The sequence below is a fragment of the Phyllobates terribilis genome, unplaced genomic scaffold (genome assembly GCF_046119375.1).
Source record: "Phyllobates terribilis strain yellow unplaced genomic scaffold, ASM4611937v1 Scaffold_1__5_contigs__length_1240528914, whole genome shotgun sequence".
Lineage (NCBI taxonomy): Eukaryota > Metazoa > Chordata > Amphibia > Anura > Dendrobatidae > Phyllobates > Phyllobates terribilis.
Window position 1 is genome coordinate 881,022,865 of NW_027362761.1, and position 24,971 is coordinate 881,047,835.

Consider the following 24,971-nt stretch of genomic DNA (forward strand, 5'->3'; position numbering starts at 1 on the left):
GTCCCGATCAAGTACATCCAAATTATCTGAGAGTTTGCTGGATCACTTACCCAGAGGACACAGGATGACGTGGGAGGTTACACACTGGCCATTGTAACCTGGGGGATTGAACAACCGTGAGTAAAACCTGAAGACTGCACCCCACTGTGTCCTTGAATAACTGCTGCACCATCACCAGCCCTGCACTACACCGTCTCAACAAGATCCACCTCATAAAATCATCATATACTGCCCTGGAGCTTAGCTCTGCCTGTGGAGAGCTGAACCAACTCTGCTGTGTCACCATCAGCTCCAGTGAATCAGCACCGCAGCAATGGTCCCATATAGCTGGATACCACAGGTGGCGTCACGAACATTATCTCTAAAAACTTTATTCCCCTTTTCTTTAATCTTTAATTATTGACCGCCCGGGGCCACGGACCGGGTCACAGCCACTGTGACTACCCCGAAAAGGACTGGCCTGGCTACCGAGTACCCCACGGCCCCAGGGGGCGCGTCAATATGTTGCTAGAAAATCCAGATCTTTATCTGGGAGGCTATCACTTAGCATGTACCGCAGTGTGAATACAGTCCAAGATACTTGGTTATCTCTCAAGGGTGGTTACAAACGTGGAACATCACGTTGTGTGTTATTCCAATATATAAATGAATCTAGAAACTGGAGTCTCATTTGGTATAAAGACATTTATCAATTGCAATTCTACACACCTTATTTATTTAGCTATGTGCACAACATGTAACCTTCAATACATTGGCTGCACAACAAGAAAACTGAAGATGAAGATTTCTGAGCAGATTAATGGAGCTAAAACAGATTCCAGAAGCACCAATTGTAGTGGCAAAAATTCTCTCTCAGGATTATCTCGTCCCTTCTTGGATAAACATAATGGCGCCATTAGTAGTTTCCAGATTTGTGGTATTGAAGCAGAGAAGTCCCCGGCGAGGGGAGGAGATTGATCTGCTCTTTTGTGAACACGTGAGGTGTTTTGGATATTCCGCACGGATACTCAAACACCTTTGGGTTTAAACTTTAGAACTGACTTGTATTATTATTAAGGAATGTTTTTGTTAAAATATGGCTCATAACATGTAATTTTAGATTTTAAATTTAGGATTTAAGTCATTCAATTTTTTTGTCCACCTTTCACATGTCACTATACTCCTAATGAATTCTGCTGTTGGCTGCATTGCATTGGTTTGTAAATCAGTTGTGGGTGGACACTCATTTGATGGTTCAGCACGCTCTCTTGTATTTAAACCTTTTCATTGTCATATAATAGTGCTGTGATTAAGAGCGTGGTAGCACTCGAAATGTGTAGGCCTAATGCTATGTTTTTCCTTGTTTTTAGAGAATTCAAATAAATTATATTTTAATAATATTTTGTCACTTGTTTTAGGAAAAACATTTTTTTTGCAGTATCTGGACTTTTTGTCTTTTTCTTTTCATGATTGTATGAGGCTTTGTTTTATCCAAGGCAAATTGTATTGTTTTTGGTGCAGTTTGGGGTACATTTCAATTACAGTGTAATTAATGTAATTTGTTTTTTCCCATGCAAATGTAAACAACAAACAAACAAAATATCAAAAAAAATATATAAAAAATTAAACAGACACCAAAGTGTTTGTTGGAAATATACATCTGGCTGCAATGGCGCAGGTAGACTCTGATTAATGCTCGGGCAGCATGAACCACATTATAGGTTCCCGTCAAATAAATTCTCCAGGTTATTGCGGTCGTATGGATATCTCACATGTGAAACGTTTTTACTCTTTTGTATAAAATGTATTTATTATGGAATATTTTTTTAAAGATTTTGAAGATATTTTATATGTGTATTTTTGTTTTAGATAATTTGTCCCCCAAGATATCTTAACTTTAACAACACATAATACATTTACAATAATGTAGAGATAAAGCCCAGGACTAAGCAGAGTAAATTTAAGAATTTAAGAGCAATTTAAACGCTATTAGAGAGTCTGAAATTAAATATGGACACCAATGCCAACCCACATATACCAGTCATATTAATTTCTTAATTTATCTGCACGCTAGATGCCAATAATGATGCCTACATTGCAGTATATGGGGCAGAGCAGGTATATGAAGCACCAGCATGACAGGAGCCAACTGAAGATTCCATGCTCTGTCCTGAGGTCATTTGACTGGCATGCGCTCAACTGCCGTTCACTTTTCAGCTGTCAACTGCAGCGAGTGGAAGAGAGTTGGATTGACCGACGAGAGATCTTCAAAATGATGAGAGAAAAAGCAGAGGATATGAAGAAAGAAGAGATGAAGAAGAAAGAAGAGATGGAGAAGAAAGAAGAGATGAAGAAAGGAAAAGAGAAGAGGAAAAGAGAAGACAGCCTGGAGGAAGACATCAAGAAAAAGAAGAGGATTGGACCCAATGCCAGACAGTTGGAGGATGAGTAGCCGAGAGCAGGTAAGGGTCACATTCAAGTCTCATCTACAATGCGATGGTTGTTTTTGATTTATTGTAAATGTTCCCACATAAACAAAAGGAGGTTTATATGATTCCCATGTATGAGATATAGGGACAGCATTAGGGGCAGTCAGACTAGGCATCTGCCACGGCCCCCACTCCTCTAAGAGGCCCCCAGCCAGTGGCGTGACGCACACCATGCAACCGCTATGGGACCCATAAGTCAGAGGGGTCCAGCGCCAGTGCTTATTCCCGCCCTCGCATCGCGCGTTCAACTGTACACTTGAAACTGCCGATACAGTTGAAAGCAATGATGGAGGAGGGGGCGTCATGTGACGCTCGTTCTCCCATCATTCACCATCATTTTCAATTCATCATTAAACAAGTGTCGAACGACCTCAATATGGTCGATCACGCTCACTAGCAGCCTGTACTCAGTGCATATAAATGCAACCAAAATGTTTCCGTGTGATGGTGCAATATGTGAGCATTTGGGGCCCCACTTTAAACTTTTGCCAGGGCCCCACTTTGTCTAAAACCGGCCCTGATGAGATATTGTTATTTGTTTGTGTTACTATAGATATCAATTACATTGTAATATTAACACTAAGCCTGGTCATGTATTGCAGTGAGGGAAAGAATTTTATAGTGTTGTTGGTCGGATTGTCCTTATATATTTATAGCTTTGTTAGTAACAAAACAGAAAAAAAGAGACAGTTTCCAGTAAAACATAAGGTAGACGGTTAATGTGGGAAATATTGAAGATAAGCAATTTTCCTGTTTTTTTGTTTTTTTTTAATGAAGCTCAGACCCCACTCCATTAATTACCCTCATGTGGTTTTCCCGGAAATTTGTGAATATACATTATAGGGTATTCTATATTCTGTCTAATCTAATAGTACAGGAACAACCTGTAGTCTGCTAGTCATTAAGGTGAGCTACATTTATAAGTGGAGCCTTATCTTCTGCAATTATAAGGCTAAGTGCCCACGATGCAGAAGTGCTCCGGGTTTTTCCTGAGCGTTTCTGCATCTCCCTGGCAGAAAAAACGCATGCGAATTTTACATGCGTTTTTTCAGCCATAGACAAGCGTTTGTCACGCGTTTTGCACATGGAATTTCGCATGCGAGTTGTCAAGCGCTTTTCGAAGCGATTTTAGCATCACTTGGAAAAGTGCTTGACAACTTGGTCACGCTTTATAAATCCATACAACAGGCATGGATTTATATAGTGTGACCAAGTTAATAGTTAAAAAAAAGAATAAAATGGTAAAAAAAAAAAAAATTATACTCACCTTCCGATGGCCCCCGGTCTCCTTCTCTGGTCTCCCCGGTGGCTCGCGGTGGTGTAAAGGGACCATCCATGACGTAATTTAGTCATGTGACAGGTCACGCAACCGCCGACGTCAGCGGTCGTGTGACCTCTCACATGACTAAATGACGTCATGGAAGGTCCTTTTACACCATCGCAAGCCACCGGGGAGCCCACAAAAGAAGAGACCGGGGGACATCAGAAGGTGAGTATAATTTATTTTTTTTTTTTTTTAATTCTTTTTTTTTTTTTTTAACAGGTACTATGGTACCCGGGTCTGGATGAGAGTCTCCTCTTCTCCAGACCCGGGAACCATTCAGCACAGTGAATCGCTTAAAATCCGCATGTGCACATGTAGTCATGCGGATATTAAGCGATTCAATGCAAGTCAATGGCGGCAAAAACGCTGTGATTCCGCAAAATTAATGGTAGTGCTGCGGATTTTTCCGCAAAGATAATCCGCAGCGGAAATTTCCGCAGTATGTGCACAGCACATGGGGATTATCATTGGGGAACATGGCAGGCCTTCTACCAAGCGTTTTTTAAGCGTTTTCGCGGCAGAATTGCCGCTGCGGAAACGCTTAAAAAACGCATAGTGGGCACACAGCCTAACACTGCACAGTATTTAACCTGCCCTAGTATCAGAAAGTACAGCCTTTCTCAATTATATGATGTGTACACTAACCCCATGGTAATATAGATAGACCTAGAGATGTAACATGTATAATGGGCATTTTATACATTGATATACAGTACTTTTTATTTGCCGCACTTCTGAAAAATAACTTATGCCGTTTTCTAGAGAATAATCTCATGTTTTCTTTTACATTTCTTTCAAATAAACTAATATTATATTCCTTATTTTATTCCTTTAGGACCCAGCACACTCACATCCAACACCCAAATTTCCATCAGCGGGTTCACTTTCCATCAGGTGCTGTGTGAGGGCAGATACGGCAAAGTAAGTTTTATTATTTCTATATTTCAGGCGAGATATACTCATAAAGTCCAAGACTTATGTTATCCTAATAGTTAGAGTGCAAATACATGGTCTCCAATATCAGTCACTTTATTTTGTGGGACGGTGGATTGTAGAATTCTTCATTTTATATAGTAGGTTCTTAAATAACAAAAAACTTTTTTTCACAATTAACCTCTTAAATATTTATTTTCCTTGTGTCTTCCTCAGGTGTTGCTGGCATCAGTCCCCGGCCGAAACATCTATAAGGCCATTAAGATCATTGACAAACGGGACAATGCAGAAGCCCTACAGCGAGAGAGGCGGATACTCCTGGTGGCCAGAGACTGCCCATTCTTGAGTCATCTCTGTGCCGCCCAGCAGTCTCAGGTACAGAGGGTTCTCCTCCTACACTAACATCTTACATTGTACACATAATAATAGATAAAACCTGAGATATTATCCACAGAATCTTCTTTACTAGAGATCACACATTATAGAATATATTTCTTTTATTCTAATATTGTGATTTCTCTCCAGGACCATGCCTATTTCATCATGGAGCATTTGTCTGGCGGCAGCCTTGAGTCACTCATTAGAATGTGCAAGAGACTGAACATCAACTCTGTACGGTGAGTAACTAATCGTGAGATGGGAGGAAAAAGATAGCAACATGTCTTAATAGCAGGAGGAATAACGTGATTTTATTATACATACAGTATATTACATATCACACCTTATGGGTTAGTGATATATTTATATTACATTTCTGATGGTTCAGTCGTTAACATGTGATATATTTCATGGTCTTGGGCAAAAATGGAGTCTATACCCACTGCCCATGGTCGTCAAGGATGGGGTAGAAAATCACACCTAATATTATAGGAACTGAGGGGGTTAAGGGAATTTTCTAATTCTTAAATATTGAGGATAGGCCATCAATATTACTTCAGATGGAATAAGACCCCCAAAAATCGAATTTTCTTGTTCTATCCAAATTAATGGTGGATCATTATAAAGAACTGGATAACCCCTTTATTAGTTGTAAACTTAAGTGATGGTCTAATTATAATTTAATTTTATTTCATCTAAAGAGGCCCAGAATTCTTTATAGGTATTTGAGCTTTGTTCTTCTGATAAAATGGTTTTGCCATACAGTCAATAGGGCTATATTAGAGTTTCTAATACATTTTATACAAGTTATACAGAATAATTTCATGTTTTGAAACTAAACAGTCTCCTTTCTTCTTAAGATTTTACACAGCAGAATTAATTTGTGGCCTCCAGTTCCTCCACGGGCATGGCATCGCCCATCGGTAAGAGAATGTATATCGTCTTGAGAACACTACTGATATCCATGGGCTATGTCTGGTACTGCTTAGGTCTATTCACTTGAATGAGGTTAAGCATCAATACCAGATATAGTCCTGCACTAGTAGCACTTGCTCATACACCTGTCTGTATCTGTTATCTTCTGCCAGTCTCTTCTTGTCCTAAGTGTAAACTTTCAGTTGTTTCCGGTGGTTGTGTGCAAAATTCAAGCCAGAAATCATTATTTTTTGTTTTCACAGAGACATCATGCTAGATGAAGATGGTCACATTCAAATTATAGACCTTGGGGTGTCGAAAGACGGTCTGACCGCGTCCAGTAACATCCATGGACGGACGGGAACTTTCCGCTACATGGCCCCAGAGGTGCTCCTGGGTCAGGCATACAACATAGCAGTAGACTGGTGGAGCCTTGGGATAGTTGTGTCCTTAATGTCATCTGGACGTTTCCCATTTTACAATGGCCCTGAGAGAGAAAAGATCTGCACCTCAATTACCAGCGAGAAGCCAAAATTTCCAGCATGGCTAGGTGCAGACTTGACAGATCTGTTGATGAACCTGCTACAGAAAGACCCAGAGAGACACCTCGGTGTGTCAGGAAACATCAGAGACCACCCATTTTTCGAAACCATCTGTTGGGAGGAACTGGAGCAGAGGAGAGCACGGCCTCCTTTTACACCTTTTCCATGTAAGTGAATACTTATTACTAGTGTTGAGCGAGCACTAAAATGCTCGGGTGCTCGAAGCTCGGGCCGAGCTCGCCGCGATACTCGGGTGCTCGACCCGAGCAACGAGCCCAATGTTAGTCTATGGGAGACTCGAGCATTTTTGCGGTGGCACCCCCGGCAGTCTTTTAAAAGCCTAACAAGTACCCAAAACAATAGTGACAGAGCTCAAATGACATGGGGACAGCATGGGGATCGCCCCAGGAAGCATTTCTGACCCCCAGGTCACTGTTGTCAACAACGTGGTCAGAGGTATTAAGCCACTTTTACAGGCTCACAATAAAACGTTCAAAAACGAAAGTGAAACTTTTTTCCTGTGAAATATGTTAAAGAACATCCTTTCCAGGGTAAAGACTTGTGTATAAGTTAAAATAAATGACCAAAAACAAAAATACTCCTCCACACCTTCGGCTATGTTCACAAGTAGCATTTTTTATGCGTTTTTGCACTTTTGTATTGCTTTCAACTATGACAAATGCATTCACCGTGAAATGTCATTTTAACATTTTACAACCTTACCTGGCCATGTGCTGTGTGACACATGCATAAAGTGCTGAAAAGACAAGGGAACAGCATGGGGAAGACCCCTGGAAGCATCTCTGACTCCCAGGTCACTGTCTAAAAGTGTGTCCATCATAAGTGATCCTTACCGCATCAGAAGATGCAGACTTGCAACTATCCCCATGCAAGTTCTAGTCCCAGGGCAGTGTTCAATTGTACCTCCCCCATTCCTTGCAATACAAGCTCAAGTATGCAGCCTGCCACCCACCCACCCCCAGGCTGCAATACCATACTGCTTGCTTGCTTGAACTTGAAATTGGGCCTTTTAGGCATGTGGAGGCGGAATCTGGCCACCACGTCATGGCTGTGTTGGTGGCCTGGAATCCATACTCAGTCCCCAGCCGCCCGGCGGCCGGGTGTCCATACTCGGTCCCCAGCCGCCCCGCGGCCGGGTGTCCACACACGGTCCCCAGCCGCCTGGGGGCAGCCGGGTGTCCATAAACGGTCCCCAGCCGCCCCTATTTCTCCTTGGAACATTCCCCCACACACTTTTCTTAGCCCGGCCTGCTTTAGGCAGCATTGGACGAGCCCACCAGAGAACCAGACTCCTCCGGTGGGCCCTGACTTCTCCATCGGTGGAGTTGAGAGTGCCAAGGTGAGGAGCATGATGATGATGACAGAAGTTAGCATCTGCTATGTTTTCTTTTAATGCAAGTGTAAGTGTGCAGCCTGCCACCCACCCACCCCCAGACTGCAATTCCATACTGCTAGCTTGCACTTGAAATGGGGCCTTTTAGTTTGGAGGAGGCCGAAGCTGGCCACTACCTCATGGCTGCTTCGGCAGCGAGGTATCCATACTCAGTCCCCAGCCGCCCATATTTGTCCTGGTGTGCCTTATACATAAGATTAAGCGCGTATACCAAAACATTACCTGTGCCCTCCCCAGTGCATTTAGTGGGAAGGAGAGCCTATTCCGCTGTAGTGTGTGCATGCCAAACCCCTGTTCATGGTACATGCGAATATGCCTCCCACCTTGCACCTGTCGTTGCAGACTTGCAACTATCCCCATTCAAGTCCTTGTCCCAGGGCAGTGTTCAATTGTACCTCTCCCATTCCTTGCAATGCAAGCGCAAGTATGCAGCCTGCCACCCACCCACCCCCAGGCTGCAATACCATACTGCTTGCTTGCTTGCACTTTAAATTGGGCCTTTTAGGCATGTGGAGGCGGAATCTGGCCACCACGCCATGGCTGTGTCAGCGGCCTGGTATCCATACTCAATCCCCAGCCGCCTGGTGGCCGGGTGTCCCCGCTTGCTCCCCAGCCTCCAGGGGGTGGCCGGGTGTCCATACTCGGTCCCCAGCCACCCCTATTTGTCCCGGTAACCTTTCCCACACTTTTCTTAGCCTGGCCTGCTTTAGGGCAGCATTGGCCGAGCCCACCGGACTATCAGACTCCTCCGGTGGGCCCTGGCTTCTCCATCAGGGGAGTTGAGAGTGCCAAGGTGAGGAGCATGATGAGAATGATAGAAGTTAGCATCTGCTTTGTTTTGTTGTAATGCAAGCGCATGTATGTAGTAGCGGCTAGGCCTGAGGTGGTCAGCGTTTTGGCGCATATCCTACCTCCTCCGAGGATTGCTGGATGTTTTCCTGCTACTATCCAAGTTCTATGACTCCCGTTAAAACAAAGCTTCAGGTGATAAATGATGGATGAGGTAGTGGCAAAGGAGAAAGAGCAGGAGGAACAGGGACCATTCACATCAATATCAGGCCAGTCAACCAGATATGTCTTGTAGGATATGTTTCTGTAACAAAAGGAGCGGTTCGGCTACACAGTTATAGGGCATACAGTGAGTGCAATGCCTACCAAAAATTTCGAGGCACTCCAATGCCCCTTGGAAATGACATGGAGGTCAGAGGGCGTTAACTAAATCTTTTTTTCCATTTATAGCAACTGGGTCTCCCGTGCACTGTTGGCTTAAGCAGTGAATGGAAGGCTTTCCAAAAATTATGAGGAACTGCAATGCCCCTTACAAGAGCCATGTGTGGCACCCCAGGGGTCTGGTCACCACAGTAATAGAGATATTACGTCGGAGAGCAAGTGGGAGGTTTCCTGGTCAGGATCCCTTAAACATGCAACATCCTCCTGCCCCAATCCTGGGAGGGGAGAATTCTGCCCTTATAAACTGGATCTGGGGCGGGGTTGAGTGAGTCAGAGAACAGTCAGAGTCAGAGTGAGAGCAAGGGAAAGTAACAGCAAGGAGCTCTGTAGGAGCCAGGAGCTAAAGACCAGGGGCTGGAAGCTGAGCAGAGCTCGCACTGGCAGAAGACAATAGGAACCGGACACAGGAGTCCGAAGCTGTGAGGACTTATATATCCAGCAGCAGAAACCAGCCGGCAGGGGATTTCAGGTCCTCTGGCCATAGAAGCCCGGAGGCTCAGTCACAAGCAAGGGACCAGCACCGCCGTCGTGGAGCGGAGGCTAACAGAAGGCCCCAAGTCACCAGCCATACGGGTGAGCACTACACGGTACACTCAGGGACGTGGGCTACTTCTACCCGCTTACAGCAAGGTAGCCAGGAAGAGTGCAGACAGACGGGGAGGCCTACAACTCCACCTGGCCAGGGGAACTCCTGCTTGCTCACAGACTGACCAGGCCTCTTATGCTAGCCAGTACTCCCGGGAGGGTCTACCTTATAATCATCAGTAAAGACCCTGAACTGCACTGCAAAGACTCTGAGTCATTCCTGCTGCGCTCGTGCACCATCACCCTCATCATCCACACTCACTGCCCTGAGGCTATACTCCTCCCGAGGGGAGTTATCCCATTCTATGCTGCGCACACAACACCAGCCTCAGCGGTCTGCCTCGCAGCGGTGGTACTCCCTGACTGCAATCCACGGGTGGCGCAGTCGGACAATTAACCTCAAAACCTAAGAAAGACTGCCACTGGTTTGACCAGCCTGAGCCACGGGACCGGGTCACCGCCACGGAGACTACAGATCCCAGAGACCTGGCACTGGGTATCCCACACACGTGTACACACGGCCCAGGGGGCGCGTCACATGCAGTACAGCATATTACAAACATAAGTCCCATTATTGGGGAGTGGGTGTCCCATAGTATTTGCTTATGCTTTCCAAGCAAAAGCTGCCAAAAATTAGGACGGAGCAACTTGCAATGCCCCTTACAAGAGCCATGCAGTACAGCATATTACAAACATAAGTCCCATTATTGGGGAGTGGGTGTCCCATAGTATTTGCTTATGCTTTCCAAGCAAAAGCTGCCAAAAATTAGGACGGAGCAACTTGCAATGCCCCTTACAAGAGCCATGCAGTACAGCATATTACAAACATAAGTCCCATTATTGGGGAGTGGGTGTCCCATAGTATTTGCTTATGCTTTCCAAGCAAAAGCTGCCAAAAATTAGGACGGAGCAACTTGCAATGCCCCTTAAAAGAGCCATGCAGTACAGCATATTACAAACATAAGTCCCATTATTGGGGAGTGGGTGTCCCATAGTATTTGCTTATGCTTTCCAAGCAAAAGCTGCCAAAAATTAGGATGGAGCAACTTGCAATGCCCCTTACAAGAGCCATGCAGTACAGCATATTACAAACATAAGTCCCATTATTGGGGAGTGGGTGTCCCATAGTATTTGCTTATGCTTTCCCAGCAAAAGCTGCCAAAAATTAGGACGGAGCAACTTGCAATGCCCCTTACAAGAGCCATGCAGTACAGCATATTACAAACATAAGTCCCATTATTGGGGAGTGGGTGTCCCATAGTATTTGCTTATGCTTTGCCAGCAAAAGCTGCCAAAAATTAGGACGGAGCAACTTGCAATGCCCCTTACAAGAGCCATGCAGTACAGCATATTACAAACATAAGTCCCATTATTGGGGAGTGGGTGTCCCATAGTATTTGCTTATGCTTTCCCAGCAAAAGCTGCCAAAAATTAGGACGGAGCAACTTGCAATGCCCCTTACAAGAGCCATGCAGTACAGCATAATACAAACATAAGTCCCATTATTGGGGAGTGGGTGTCCCATAGTATTTGCTTATGCTTTCCAAGCAAAAGCTGCCAAAAATTAGGACGGAGCAACTTGCAATGCCCCTTACAAGAGCCATGCAGTACAGCATATTACAAACATAAGTCCCATTATTGGGGAGTGGGTGTCCCATAGTATTTGCTTATGCTTTCCAAGCAAAAGCTGCCAAAAATTAGGACGGAGCAACTTGCAATGCCCCTTACAAGAGCCATGCAGTACAGCATATTACAAACATAAGTCCCATTATTGGGGAGTGGGTGTCCCATAGTATTTTCTTATGCTTTCCCAGCAAAAGCTGCCAAAAATTAGGACGAAGCAACTTGCAATGCCCCTTACAAGAGCCATGCAGTACAGCATATTACAAACATAAGTCCCATTATTGGGGAGTGGGTGTCCCATAGTATTTGCTTATGCTTTCCCAGCAAAAGATGCCAAAAATTAGGACGGAGCAACTTGCAATGCCCCTTGCAAGAGCCATGCAGTACAGCATAATACAAACATAAGTCCCATTATTGGGGAGTGGGTGTCCCATAGTATTTGCTTATGCTTTCCCAGCAAAAGCTGCCAAAAATTAGGACGGAGCAACTTGCAATGCCCCTTACAAGAGCCATGCAGTACAGCATAATACAAACATAAGTCCCATTATTGGGGAGTGGGTGTCCCATAGTATTTGCTTATGCTTTCCAAGCAAAAGCTGCCAAAAATTAGGACGGAGCAACTTGCAATGCCCCTTACAAGAGCCATGCAGTACAGCATATTACAAACATAAGTCCCATTATTGGGGAGTGGGTGTCCCATAGTATTTGCTTATGCTTTCCAAGCAAAAGCTGCCAAAAATTAGGACGGAGCAACTTGCAATGCCCCTTAAAAGAGCCATGCAGTACAGCATATTACAAACATAAGTCCCATTATTGGGGAGTGGGTGTCCCATAGTATTTTCTTATGCTTTCCTAGCAAAAGCTGCCAAAAATTAGGACGGAGCAACTTGCAATGCCCCTTACAAGAGCCATGCAGTACAGCATATTACAAACACAAGTCCCATTATTGGGGAGTGGGTGTCCCATAGTATTTGCTTATGCTTTCCCAGCAAAAGATGCCAAAAATTAGGACGGATCAACTTGCAATGCCCCTTACAAGAGCCATGCAGTACAGCATATTACAAACATAAGTCCCATTATTGGGGAGTGGGTGTCCCATAGTATTTGCTTATGCTTTCCCAGCAAAAGCTGCCAAAAATTAGGATGGAGCAACTTGCAATGCCCCTTACAAGAGCCATGCAGTACAGCATATTACAAACATAAGTCCCATTATTGGGGAGTGGGTGTCCCATAGTATTTGCTTATGCCTTGCAAGCAAAAGCTGCCAAAAATAAGGACGGAGGAACTTGCAATGCTGGCACCCTGGTGGTATAGTGGTGGTGGAGGCTGAGGATAAGGAGAAGAAGATTAAACAGCCGAAACGAGGAAGCGTATACCCATGTGTGGGTGTGAAGCGGTGCATGTGAATACACCTCCCGAAATAACACAGTGGATTTGACTTTATGTTACTCTGCTGTCATTTGGTGGTGATGAGAAGTCTGGCCCAATCCAGCCCTTGTTCATTTTGATAAGGGTCAGCTTGTCAGCATTGTCAGTTGACAGGCGAGTGCGCTTATCAGTTATAATTCCCCCAGCGGCACTAAAAACACGCTCCGATAACACGCTAGCGGCAGGGCAGGCCAGGACCTCCAAGGCGTACAGAGCGAGTTCATTCCAAGTGTCCAGCTTGGATACCCAATAATTAAAAGGCACAGAGGAATCACGGAGGACGCTGGTACGATCGGCAAGGTACTCCCTCACCATCTTTTGAAACTTTCCACTCCTTGTGAGAGTACCCCGCGCCTCAGGGCCTGTAAGCTGGGCGGGTGTCAGAAAACTGTCCCAGAACGTTGACAGTGTTCCCCTGCCTCTGCTGGATTGGAGTTGCATCTCTCTCGCCTGTACGCCTTGGTTGGGCAACGAACTGTGACCTCTGCCGCTAGCGTGTTCAGATGGGAATTTTTTTAAGAGTTCTGCAGCAAAGGCCTTCTGGTATTGCCCCATTTTTGTAGACCTCTCCACCTCAGGAATAAGAGAGTGAAAGTTCTCCTTGTAGCGGGGGTCTACAAGTGTCACCAACCAGTAATGACTGTCACCCAACATTTTGACAACGCGAGGGTCACGGTTAAGGCAGCGTAACATAAAGTCAGCCATGCGTGCCAGACTGGTAACGGGCAAGATTTCCGTGTCCTCACCAAGATGACGACTGACAATGCTCTTCTCCTCCTCTTCCTCCTCCCCCCTGTCCTCAGGCCACCCACGCTGAACCGACGGTATGACACTTGTACAGGTACTACCGTCTACAACGCATGATAACAGCTCCTGTTCTTCCTCCTCCTCCTCCTCTCCCTCATTGTCCCCCAATGCACGTTGGGATGAGATGAGGCTGGGCTGTGTGTAATCGCCCGCTACGGCTTCTTGATCCATCTCATCATACTCTGGCTGCAATGCCTCCTCTTTAGTTCTCTGCAGAGAGCGTTGCAAAAGACAGACAAGTGGGATGCTGACACTAATGATGGTGTCATCGCCACTCACCATCTTGGTGGCCTCCTCAAAGTTTGTCAGGATGGTACATATGTCAGACATCCAGGTCCACTTCTGAGGTCTTATGTGTGGAGTCTGACCTGAATATCGACGGCCTTGTTGCAGCTGGTACTCCACAACTGCTCTCTTCTGCTCGCAAATCCTTTGCAACATGTGGAGGGTAGAGTTCCAACGTGTGGGGACATCACACACCAGTCGGTGTGCCGGAAGCTGCAAACACTGCTGCAACACAGCAAGGGCGGCGGAAGCTGTAGCCGACTTGCGAAAATGAGCTGACAGGCGGCGTACTTTCACGAGCAGATCTGGCAACTCGGGGTACGATTTAAGAAACCGCTGAACCACGAGGTTAAGCACATGAGCTAGGCATGGTACGTGTGTGATCTCACCTCGCCTCAGAGCCGCCACCAGGTTACGGCCATTGTCACACACGACCATGCCGGGATGTAGGTTCAGCGGTCTCAGCCACAGATCTGCCTGCTCTTTCACAGCTGTCCACAACTCACAAGCAGTGTGAGGTTTATCACCTAAGCTTATGAGTTTCAGCACAGCCTGTTGCTGCTTGGCGGAGGCAGTACTGCAATGCTTCCAGCTTGTAACTGATGTGGTGATATCTGAGATGGAGGCTGAACATGAGGAGGAGGAGAAGGAGGAGGATGCGCAGGAGCTGTACACTGTGGGGGCAACTCTGACTGACATAGGGCCCGCAATCCTCGGTGTGGGGAGGATGTGTTCCGTCCCAAGGTCCGACTGGGTCCCGGCTTCCACTATGTTTACCCAGTGTGCCGTCAGAGAGATGTACCGTCCCTGGCCACAAGCACTTGTCCACGTGTCCGTTGTCAGGTGGACTCTCCCAGTAACTGCGTTGTTGAGGGCACGGCAGATGCTTTGGGACACGAGCTTGTGTAGTGCGGGGATGGCACACCGGGCAAAATAGTGTCGGCTGGGGACCGAGTACCGAGGGACGGCCACCGCCATAAGATTGCGGAAGGATTCCGTCTCCACCAGCCTAAAAGGCAGCATTTCCAATGCAAGCAGTTGTGAAATGTGCGAATTTAGGACTGTGGCCTGTGGGGCGTTAGCTGTGAATTTCCGCTTTCGTTCAAAGGTCTGGGATATGGACAATTGAACGCTGCGGTGGGATGTGGACGTTGATGCTGTTTCTTGAGAAACTGCCATAACAAGTGAAGACTGAGAGGAGGGGGCATCTTTACATGCAGTATGGACAGGGGATTGCCTTGCACACACAACAGGGGGTTCTATTGCACGCACAACAGTGGAAGAAGCAGTGGTGACACCCGCTGACACTGGTCGTGGACCCTGGGTTTCGCCCCACAAAGTCGGGTGCTTTGCTGCCATGTGCCTGATCATGCTGGTGGTGGTCAGGCTGGTAGTTTTGTCACCCCTGCTGATGCTGGCATGGCAGGTGGAACATATGGCCTTTTTGAGGTTATCAGCAGAGTCTTTAAAAAAATTCTAGACTCTGGAAGACCTACCGCTTGTACTGGCAACGTCCCTCGTGTTGGTGTTATGGGGAACGGTTGCCTACCTTCTGTCTGCGGCCACCACACTGCTTCTTGCTGCCTGTTGGGGTACTCTGCCTCCCTCCCCCTGTGTGCTGCTGGTCTCACTCTGCATGTCCTCCTTCCACGTTGGGTCAGTTACTAGATCATCCACCACCTCCTCCTCTTCCACTTGCGCACCACGATCCTCCTTCTCACTTCCTGGCAATTGTGTCTCGTCATCGTCCACCTCTTGTGACAGATTGCCAACGTCGACTTCCTGTGGCCGTGGCTGTTCAAATATTTGGGCATCGCAACATGGGATCTCCTCTTCCACCACTTCAAGCGTATCAGGCGAGGGGCCCAAATATGGAAATGGACCAGTGAACAGCTCTTCAGAGTGTCCAAGTGTGGGATCACTTGCTGTCTGACGACACTCGGCATGGTGGGAGGAAGGAGCATCAGGGTGAGGAGGAGTATGCGGTCGAGACTCACGGCTACTAAGAGTTGACCGTGTGGAAGACAGACCGGAGGTGGTGGTGCCCAGGTAACTGGAAGTATTATCTGCTATCCAATTAATAACCTGTTCACACTGATCAGTTCTCAATACTGGTGTTGTTCTGTGCTTCCCTAGTAATTTGGTCAAGAAGTGGGAGCGAGAAGATGTGGCTGTTGGTTGTGGCACATTTTCACCTTGGCCACGGCCCCGTCTTCTGCACGAACCATCACCAGAACGTCCACTTCCACGTCCCTTGCCACGCGCCTTGCCCATTGTAAATGAAGTAAAATAGCTTACACTTGCACTATCAATGGAAAAAGGGTAATAAAGAGTAGATTAGAACCGTGGAAGAGGAAAACCACAGTTATTGTTTACTGGGGTATACCACACTTTTTTAAATAGAGATATTTGCGGCTGAACAGTGAGCGACACACTCAAACTGCTTTTTTTTTAGATACCAAAGGCCCAAAACTGGATAGTATAGCGATTTGACCCGTGGAACTGCGAAACCACACTGGGATGTCGGGCCTACACAAGACTATTTTCAACAGATATAATTTTGTGTCACAACAGTCAGGAGACACTACTGTTTTTCTTTAAAGAAAAAACTACCAAAAGCTGAATAATAGAGATTTTTTACCGTGGGATGGCAAAACCACAGTTATTGTTTATTGGGGTATACCACACTTTTTTAAGTAGAGATATTTGCGGCTGAACAGTGAGCGACACACTCAAACTGCTTTTTTTTAGATACCAAAGGCCCAAAACTGGATAGTACAACGATTTGACCCGTGGAACTGCGAAACCACACTGGGATGTCGGGCCTACACAAGACTATTTTCAACAGATATATTTTTGTGTCACAACAGTCAGGAGACACTACTGTTTTTCTTTACGGAAAAAACTACCAAAACCTGAATAATAGAGATTTTTTACCGTGGGATGGCAAAACCACAGTTATTGTTTACTGGGGTATACCACACTTTTTTAAATAGAGATATTTGCGGCTGAACAGTGAGCGACACACTCAAACTGCTTTTTTTTTAGATACCAAAGGCCCAAAACTGGATAGTACAGCGATTTGACCCGTGGAACTGCGAAACCACACTGGGATGTCGGGCCTACACAAGACTATTTTCAACAGATATATTTTTGTGTCACAACAGTCAGGAGACACTACTGTTTTTCTTTACGGAAAAAACTACCAAAAGCTGAATAATAGAGATTTTTTACCGTGGGATGGCAAAACCACAGTTATTGTTTACTGGGGTATACCACACTTTTTTAAATAGAGATATTTGCGGCTGAACAGTGAGCGACACACTCAAGTTGCTTTTTTTTTAGATACCAAAGGCCCAAAACTGGATAGTACAGCGATTTGACCCGTGGAACTGCGAAACCACACTGGGATGTCGGGCCTACACAAGACTATTTTCAACAGATATATTTTTGTGTCACAACAGTCAGGAGACACTACTGTTTTTCTTTACGGAAAAAACTACCAAAACCTGAATAATAGAGATTTTTTACCGTGGGATGGCAAAACCACAGTTATTGTTTACTGGGGTATACCACACTTTTTTAAATAGAGATATTTGCGGCTGAACAGTGAGCGACACACTCAAACTGTTTATTTTTTTAGATACAAATGGCCCAAAATGGATAATACAGAGGTTTGAACCGTGGAAGTGCAAAACAACACTTCTGTTTCTCTAGCCTACACCAGACTATTTTCAACAGTTATATTTGTGTCTGAAAAATCAGAGACACGCTTTCTTTTTTGGGGGGGGGGGACACACCAAAAGGTTAATGAGACGGGTATTTGTACAGTGTGAAGGAGGGAAAAAAAAGGAGGATTTAGATGAAAAAAAAAGGATTTTTCCTGGCCCCCGACACCTGGTGCTAAGTCCAGCAATTTCAGCAACAGGAGCACACAGGACTGTAATGCAGCGTTTGCTAGTATAACCACTGTGTCTCCTATACAGCCTGCCTGCCTGGTATCTGAGATGGATATTAGTCCTGAAAAGGACTGTTTGTTTGTTCTGGCAGCCTTTACAGACCCAACACTAACTATTTCGCGGTTTATATCTCTCCCTAAATCAGCAGCGCTGTCCAAGATGGCGGCGCCCCGTTTTAAATACTCGAGGTGACGCTGTGCGGCCAGCCAATCACTGTAATGCCCACAACCAACATGGCTGCAGCATTACAGTGACTGGCTGGCAATCCCTGCATGTTCATTGGCTCTGTAAAGAGCGCCAAACATGCAGGGCGGAGACCCGAGCTCCCGCCCGAGTAACCCGGAAATGCTCGGTGCTCGCCGAACATGCCGAGTAGCGTGATGCTCGGGCGAGTACCGAGCAGTGTCGAGCATGTTCGCTCAACACTACTTATTACAAATAGATTTTAGGATTTACATACTATACCGATACTTAGAAATGTATAAATACTTACAGGAACTGTCTACTTACATTGAAATGTTATTTTACAGAAAATAGCAATTATTAATGATTAATTCTTTCTCTTGCAGCATGTTCTGGAGTGAACCATCTAGAGTGGCTGGAAAATAAACCAGATCTTCACACTGTGTCTGACTTTTCATTTTTATCACCAAGCTGGATACAGTAGGATGAACCCGCGCCACCTGCCCAGAACCCTGTGCCTCCTCCGCCCGCTGCTTGCTCTGGACTACGACTCTCTCTGCTGATTTAGTGCCGTCTATTGACATCATATTGTTGCCCCAGTCTCTTGGCTCTGAATCCTCTGACCTCTGGCATGACTCCGACATCTCTACACTTCATGTGGTGGGTATGAGGTGAGTATCTGTATGGGCATTTGATCCAGGGAGTATTTTCCGGCTGCCATATTTGGAGTCAGGAAGGATTGTTTTTTCCCTTATATCAGGACAAATTATCAGATGTCATAAAGGGTTTTTTGTCTCTCCTTCCTCTGGATCAACACAGCAGCCCCCCACCTCCCGACCAATTATTCACTCCCCTAATCAAAAATACAATAATTTAGTAAATGATTCAGGGACTAGTCTGACTGCCATGCGTGGAGTTGGGAAGGAATTTTTCCTCATTTGAAGCTGAATTTGCCGATGGCTCAATGGGGTTTTTTCGCCTTCCCCTGGATTAATGAAATGTGTTATAATAGTTGATCCAGGGAACTAGTCTGATTGCCCTAAGTGGAGTCAGGAAGGAATTTTTTCCCTCCATATTGTTTTTTTTTCGCCTTCCCCTGAATCAATAAAAGTCAGTGGATCTAATATAACCTTGACTTTAATCAAATCACCTCTCCCTTTATTAATAACATTTTCTATTTTCACCCCTATGACTTTGTGCACTTAGTTTTTTTTCCATTCGCTACACATGTTCTGCTCTGTGTCATTTCTCTTGGTTTTTTTGCGTTTTAAAATATAGTTAGATTTTAAGCTTTTGTTCTTTACATTCCTTAAGTAAAAAAGTAATTCTAAAAAATAATCCTAAAGAAGGTCAATATCCAATAATTATCTGTATTCAGAAATGTTTAAAATAAAGACGTCACTAAACTAGATAACAGTAAACACACATAGCTATTTGCATCTTATAAATGATGGTTCCTGACCTTTGGGCTCCCCCCATCGATTCTAAACGTATGCTCACACTGAGTTTTTTTTACATAGATATTGAAGCGTATCCACATCAAAAACCAATTCAAATATTTTTTTATGTAAATTTTATATTGGATATGCTTCAACATCCATGTTTAAAACTCAAAGTGAACATACCCTTCTAAAGATTCTGCACAGGATCCAGGTACTAAAATTAGGAAATGGATTGAATTTGACCAGAATCAGTGCTATTCCTGGGACAAACAGATTTGTAGAAGCTACCTAAGAGACTTACACCGAAGATCTGATATCTGTGAGCCAGACACCGAAGATCTGATACCTGAGAGCCAGACACCGAAGATCTGATACCTGAGAACCAGAAAAAGAAGATCTCATACGTGAGAGCCTGACACCTAACATCTAATACCTGAGAACCAGACACCGAAGATCTCATACCTGAGAACCTGACACCTAACATCTAATACCTGAGAACCTGACACCGAAGACCTCATACCTGAGAGCCTGACACCTAACATCTAATACCTGAGAACATGACACCGAAGATCTGATACCTGAGAGCCTGACACTGAAGATCTCATACCTGAGAGCCTGGCAGCATGAACCACATTATAGGTTCCCATCAAATAAATTCTCCAGGATATTGCGGTCGTATGGCCCCCGGTCTCCTTCTCTGGTCTCCCCGGTGGCTCGCGGTGGTGTAAAAGGACCATCCATGACGTAATTTAGTCAAGTGAAAGGTCACGCAACCGCCGACATCAGCGGTCGCGTGACCTCTCACATGACCAAATGACGTCATGGAAGGTCCTTTTACACCATCGCAAGCCACCGGGGAGCCTGGATGCACAACAGAGGAGACCAGGGGACATCAGAAGATGAGTATAATTTATTTTTTTTTTTTTTAATTCTTTTTTTTTTTTTTTACAGGTACTATGGTACCTGGGTCTGGATGAGAGTCTCCTCTTCTCCAGACCCAGGTACCATCCGCACAGTGGATCGCTTAAAATCCGCATGTGCACATGTAGTCATGCGGATATTAAGCGATTCAACGCAAGTCAATGGCGGCAAAAACGCTGCGATTCCGCAAAATTAATGGTAGTGCTGTGGATTTTTCCGCAATAATAATCCGCAACGAAAATATCCGCAGCATGTGCACAGCACATGCGGATTATCATCGGGGAACATGGCAGACATTCTACCAAGCGTTTTTTAAGCGTTTTCGCGGCGGAATTGCCGCTGCGGAAACGCTTAAAAAACGCATAGTGGGCACGCAGCCTAACACTGCACAGTATTTAACCTGCCCTAGTATCAGAAAGTACAGCCTTTCTCAATTATATGATGTGTACACTAACCCCATGGTAATATAGATAGACCTAGAGATGTAACATGTATAATGGGCATTTTATACATTTATATACAGTACTTTTTATTTGCCGCACTTCTGAAAAATAACTTATGCCGTTTTCTAGAGAATAATCTCATGTTTTCTTTTACTTTTCTTTCAAATAAACTAATATTATATTCCTTATTTTATTCCTTTAGGACCCAGAACACGGCCAACAAACACCCAAATTTCCATCAGCGGGTTCACTTTCCATCAGGTGCTGGGTGAGGGCAGATACGGCAAAGTAAGTTTTATTATTTCTATATTTCAGGCGAGATATACTCATAAAGTCCAAGACTTATGTTATCCTAATAGATAGAGTGCAAATACATGGTCTCCAATATCAGTCACTTTATTTTGTGGGACAGTGGATTGCAGAATTCTTCATTTTATATAGTAGGTTCTTAAATAACAAAAAACTTTTTTTCACCATTAACCTCTTAAATATTTATTTTCCTTGTGTCTTCCTCAGGTGGTGCTGGCATCAGATCCCGGCCAAAACATCTATAAGGCCATTAAGATCATTGACAAACGGGACAATGCAGAAGCCCTACAGCGAGAGAGGCGGATACTCCTGGTGGCCAGAGACTGCCCATTCTTGAGTCATCTCTGTGCCGCCCAGCAGTCTCAGGTACATAGGGTTCTCCTCCTACACTCACATCTTACATTGTACACATAATAATAGATAAAACCTGAGATATTATCCACAGAATCTTCTTTACTAGAGATCACACATTATAGAATATGTTTCTTTTATTCTAATATTGTGATTTCTCTCCAGGACAATGCCTATTTCATCATGGAGCATTTGTCTGGCGGCAGCCTTGAGTCACTCATTAGAATGTGCAAGAGACTGAACATCAACTCTGTACGGTGAGTAACTAATCGTGAGATGGGAGGAAAAAGATAGCAACATGTCCTAATAGCAGGAGGAATAACGTGATTTTATTATACATACAGTATATTACATATCACACCTTATGGGTTAGTGATATATTTATATTACATTTCTGATGGTTCAGTGGTTAACATGTGATATATTTCATGGTCTTGGGCAAAAATGGTGTCTATACCCACAGCCCATGGTCGTCAAGGATGGGGCAGAAAATCACACCTAATATTATAGGAATTGGAATAGTGAGGGGGTTAAAGAATTTTCTAACTCTTAAATCTTGAGGATAGGCCATCAATATTACTTCAGTTGGAATAAGACCCCCAAAAATCTAATTTTCTTGTTCTATCCAAATTAATGGCGGATCATTATAAAGAACTCGATAACCCCTTTATTAGTTGTAAACTTAAGTGATGGTCTAATTATAATTTAATTTTATTTCATCTAAAGAAGCCCAGAATTCTTTATAGGTATTTGAGCTTTGTTCTTCTGATAAAATGGTTTTGCCATACAGTCAATAGGGTTATATTAGAGTTTCTAATACATTTTATACAAGTTATACAGAATAATTTCATGTTTTGAAACTAAACAGTCTCCTTTCTTCTTAAGATTTTACACAGCAGAATTAATTCGTGGCCTCCAGTTCCTCCACGGGCATGCCATCGCCCATCGGTAAGAGAATGTATATCGTCTTGAGAACACTACTGATATCCATGGGCTATGTCTGGTACTGCAGCTTAGGTCTATTCACTTGAATGAGGTTAAGCACGATACCAGATATAGTCCTGCACTAGTAGCACTTGCTCATACACCTGTCTGTATTTCTTATCTTCTGCCAGTCTCTTCTTGTCCTAAGTGTAAACTTTCAGTTGTTTCCTGTGGCTGTGTGCAAAAATCAAGCCAGAAATTATTATTTTTTGTTTTCGCAGAGACATCAAGCTAGCTAACATCATGCTAGATGAAGATGGTTACATTCAAATTATAGACCTTGGGGTGGCGAAAGACGGTCTGACCGCGTCCAGTAACATCCATGGACGGACGGGAACTTTACGCTACATGGCCCCAGACGTGCTCCTGGGTCAGGCATACAACATAGCAGTAGACTGGAGGAGCCTTGGGATAGTTGTGTCCTTAATGTCATCTGGACGTTTCCCATTTTACAATGGCCCTGAGAGAGAAAAGATCTGCACCTCAATTACCAGCGAGAAGCCAAAATTTCCAGCATGGCTAGGTGCAGACTTGACAGATCTGTTGATGAACCTGCTACAGAAAGACCCAGAGAGACACCTCGGTGTGTCAGGAAACATCAGAGACCACCCATTTTTCGAAACCATCTGTTGGGAGGAACTGGAGCAGAGGAGAGCACGGCCTCCTTTTACACCTTTTCCATGTAAGTGAATACTTATTACAAAAAGATTTTAGGATTTACATACTATACCGATACTTAGAAATGTATAAATACTTACAGGAACTGTCTACTTACATTGAAATGTTATTTTACAGAAAATAGCAATTATTAATGATTAATTCTTTCTCTTGCAGCATGTTCTGGAGTGAACCATCTAGAGTGGCTGGAAAATAAACCAGATCTTCACCCTGTGTCTGACTTTTCATTTTTATCACCAAGCTGGATACAGTAGGATGAACCCGTGCCACCTGCCCAGAACCCTGTGCCTCCTCCGCCCGCTGCTTGCTCTGGACTACGACTCTCTCTGCTGATTTAGTGCCGTCTATTGACATCATATTGTTGCCCCAGTCTCTCGGCTCTGAATCCTCTGACCTCTGGCATGACTCCGACATCTCTAAACTTCATGTGGTGGGTATGAGGTGAGTATCTGTATGGGCATTTGATCCAGGGAGTATTTTCCGGCTGCCATATTTGGAGTCAGGAAGGATTGTTTTTTCCCTTATATCAGGACAAATTATCAGATGTCATAAAGGGTTTTTTGTCTCTCCTTCCTCTGGATCAACACAGCTGCCCCCCACCTCCCGACCAATTATTCACTCCCCTAATCAAAAATACAATAATTTAGTAAATGATTCAGGGACTAGTCTGACTGCCATGCATGGAGTTGGGAAGGAATTTTTCCTCATTTGAAGCTGAGTTTGCCGATGGCTCAATGGGGTTTTTTCGCCTTCCCATGGATTAATGAAATGTGTTATAATAGTTGATCCAGGGAACTAGTCTGATTGCCCTAAGTGGAGTCAGGAAGGAATTTTTTCCCTCCATATTGTTTTTTTTTCGCCTTCCCCTGAATCAATAAAAGTCAGTGGATCTAATATAACCTTGACTTTAATCAAATCACCTCTCCCTTTATTAATAACATTTTCTATTTTCACCCCTATGACTTTGTGTACTTAGTTTTTTTTCCATTCACTGCACATGTTCTTCTCTGTGTCATTTCTCTTGTTTTTTTTTTTGCGTTTTAAAATATAGTTAGATTTTAAGCTTTTGTTCTTTACATTCCTTAAGTAAAAAAGTAAATATAAAAAATAATCCTAAAGAAGGTCAATATCCAATAATTATCTGTATTCAGAAATGTTTAAAATAAAGACGTCACTAAACTAGATAACAGTAAACACACAGAGCTATTTGCATCTTATAAATGATGGTTCCTGACCTTTGGGCTCCCCCCATCGATTCTAAACGTATGCTCACACTGAGTTTTTTTTACATAGATACTGAAGCGTATCCACATCAAAAACTAATTCAAATATTTTTTTATGTAAATTTTATATTGGATATGCTTCAACATCCATGTCCAAAACTCGAAGTGAACATACCCTTCTAAAGATTCTGCACAAGATCCAGGTACTAAAATTAGGAAATGCATTGAATTTGACAAGAATCAGTGCTATTCCTGGGACAAACAGATTTGTAGAAGCTACCTAAGAGACTTACACCGAAGATCTGATATCTGTGAGCCAGACACCGAAGATCTGATACCTGAGAGCCAGACACCGAAGATCTGATACCTGAGAACCAGAAACCGAATATCTGATACGTGAGAGCCTGACACCTAACATCTAATACCTGAGAACCAGACACCGAAGATCTCATACCTGAGAACCTGACACCTAACATCTAATACCTGAGAACCTGACACCGAAGATCTGATACCTGAGAACCTGACACCTAACATCTAATACCTGAG

At 44.2% G+C, this 24,971-nt stretch overlaps 1 protein-coding gene across 1 annotated transcript; it reads left to right on the plus strand.

The window, feature by feature from the left end:
• Nucleotides 1-2,650: 2,650 nt before the first annotated feature.
• Nucleotides 2,651-23,456, plus strand: LOC141160599 (ribosomal protein S6 kinase 2 alpha-like). The gene is made up of 14 exons (XM_073645556.1): nt 2,651-2,663; nt 4,628-4,713; nt 4,942-5,100; nt 5,251-5,342; nt 5,964-6,026; nt 6,282-6,727; nt 18,461-18,554; nt 21,083-21,148; nt 21,196-21,283; nt 21,397-21,555; nt 21,706-21,797; nt 22,426-22,488; nt 22,746-23,206; nt 23,359-23,456. Exons 1-14 carry the CDS (start codon nt 2,651-2,653, stop codon nt 23,454-23,456), a joined length of 1,980 nt encoding a protein of 659 aa, XP_073501657.1.
• Nucleotides 23,457-24,971: the final 1,515 nt, after the last annotated feature.

Bases quoted from the DNA above. Each gene is read 5' to 3' on its own strand.
- LOC141160599 (XM_073645556.1), top strand. The intron at 4,714-4,941 runs GTAAGTTTTATT...TGTCTTCCTCAG, and splicing joins GTGAGGGCAGATACGGCAAA to GTGTTGCTGGCATCAGTCCC. The intron at 21,149-21,195 runs GTGAGGGCAGAT...TCTATATTTCAG, and splicing joins CACTTTCCATCAGGTGCTGG to GCGAGATATACTCATAAAGT.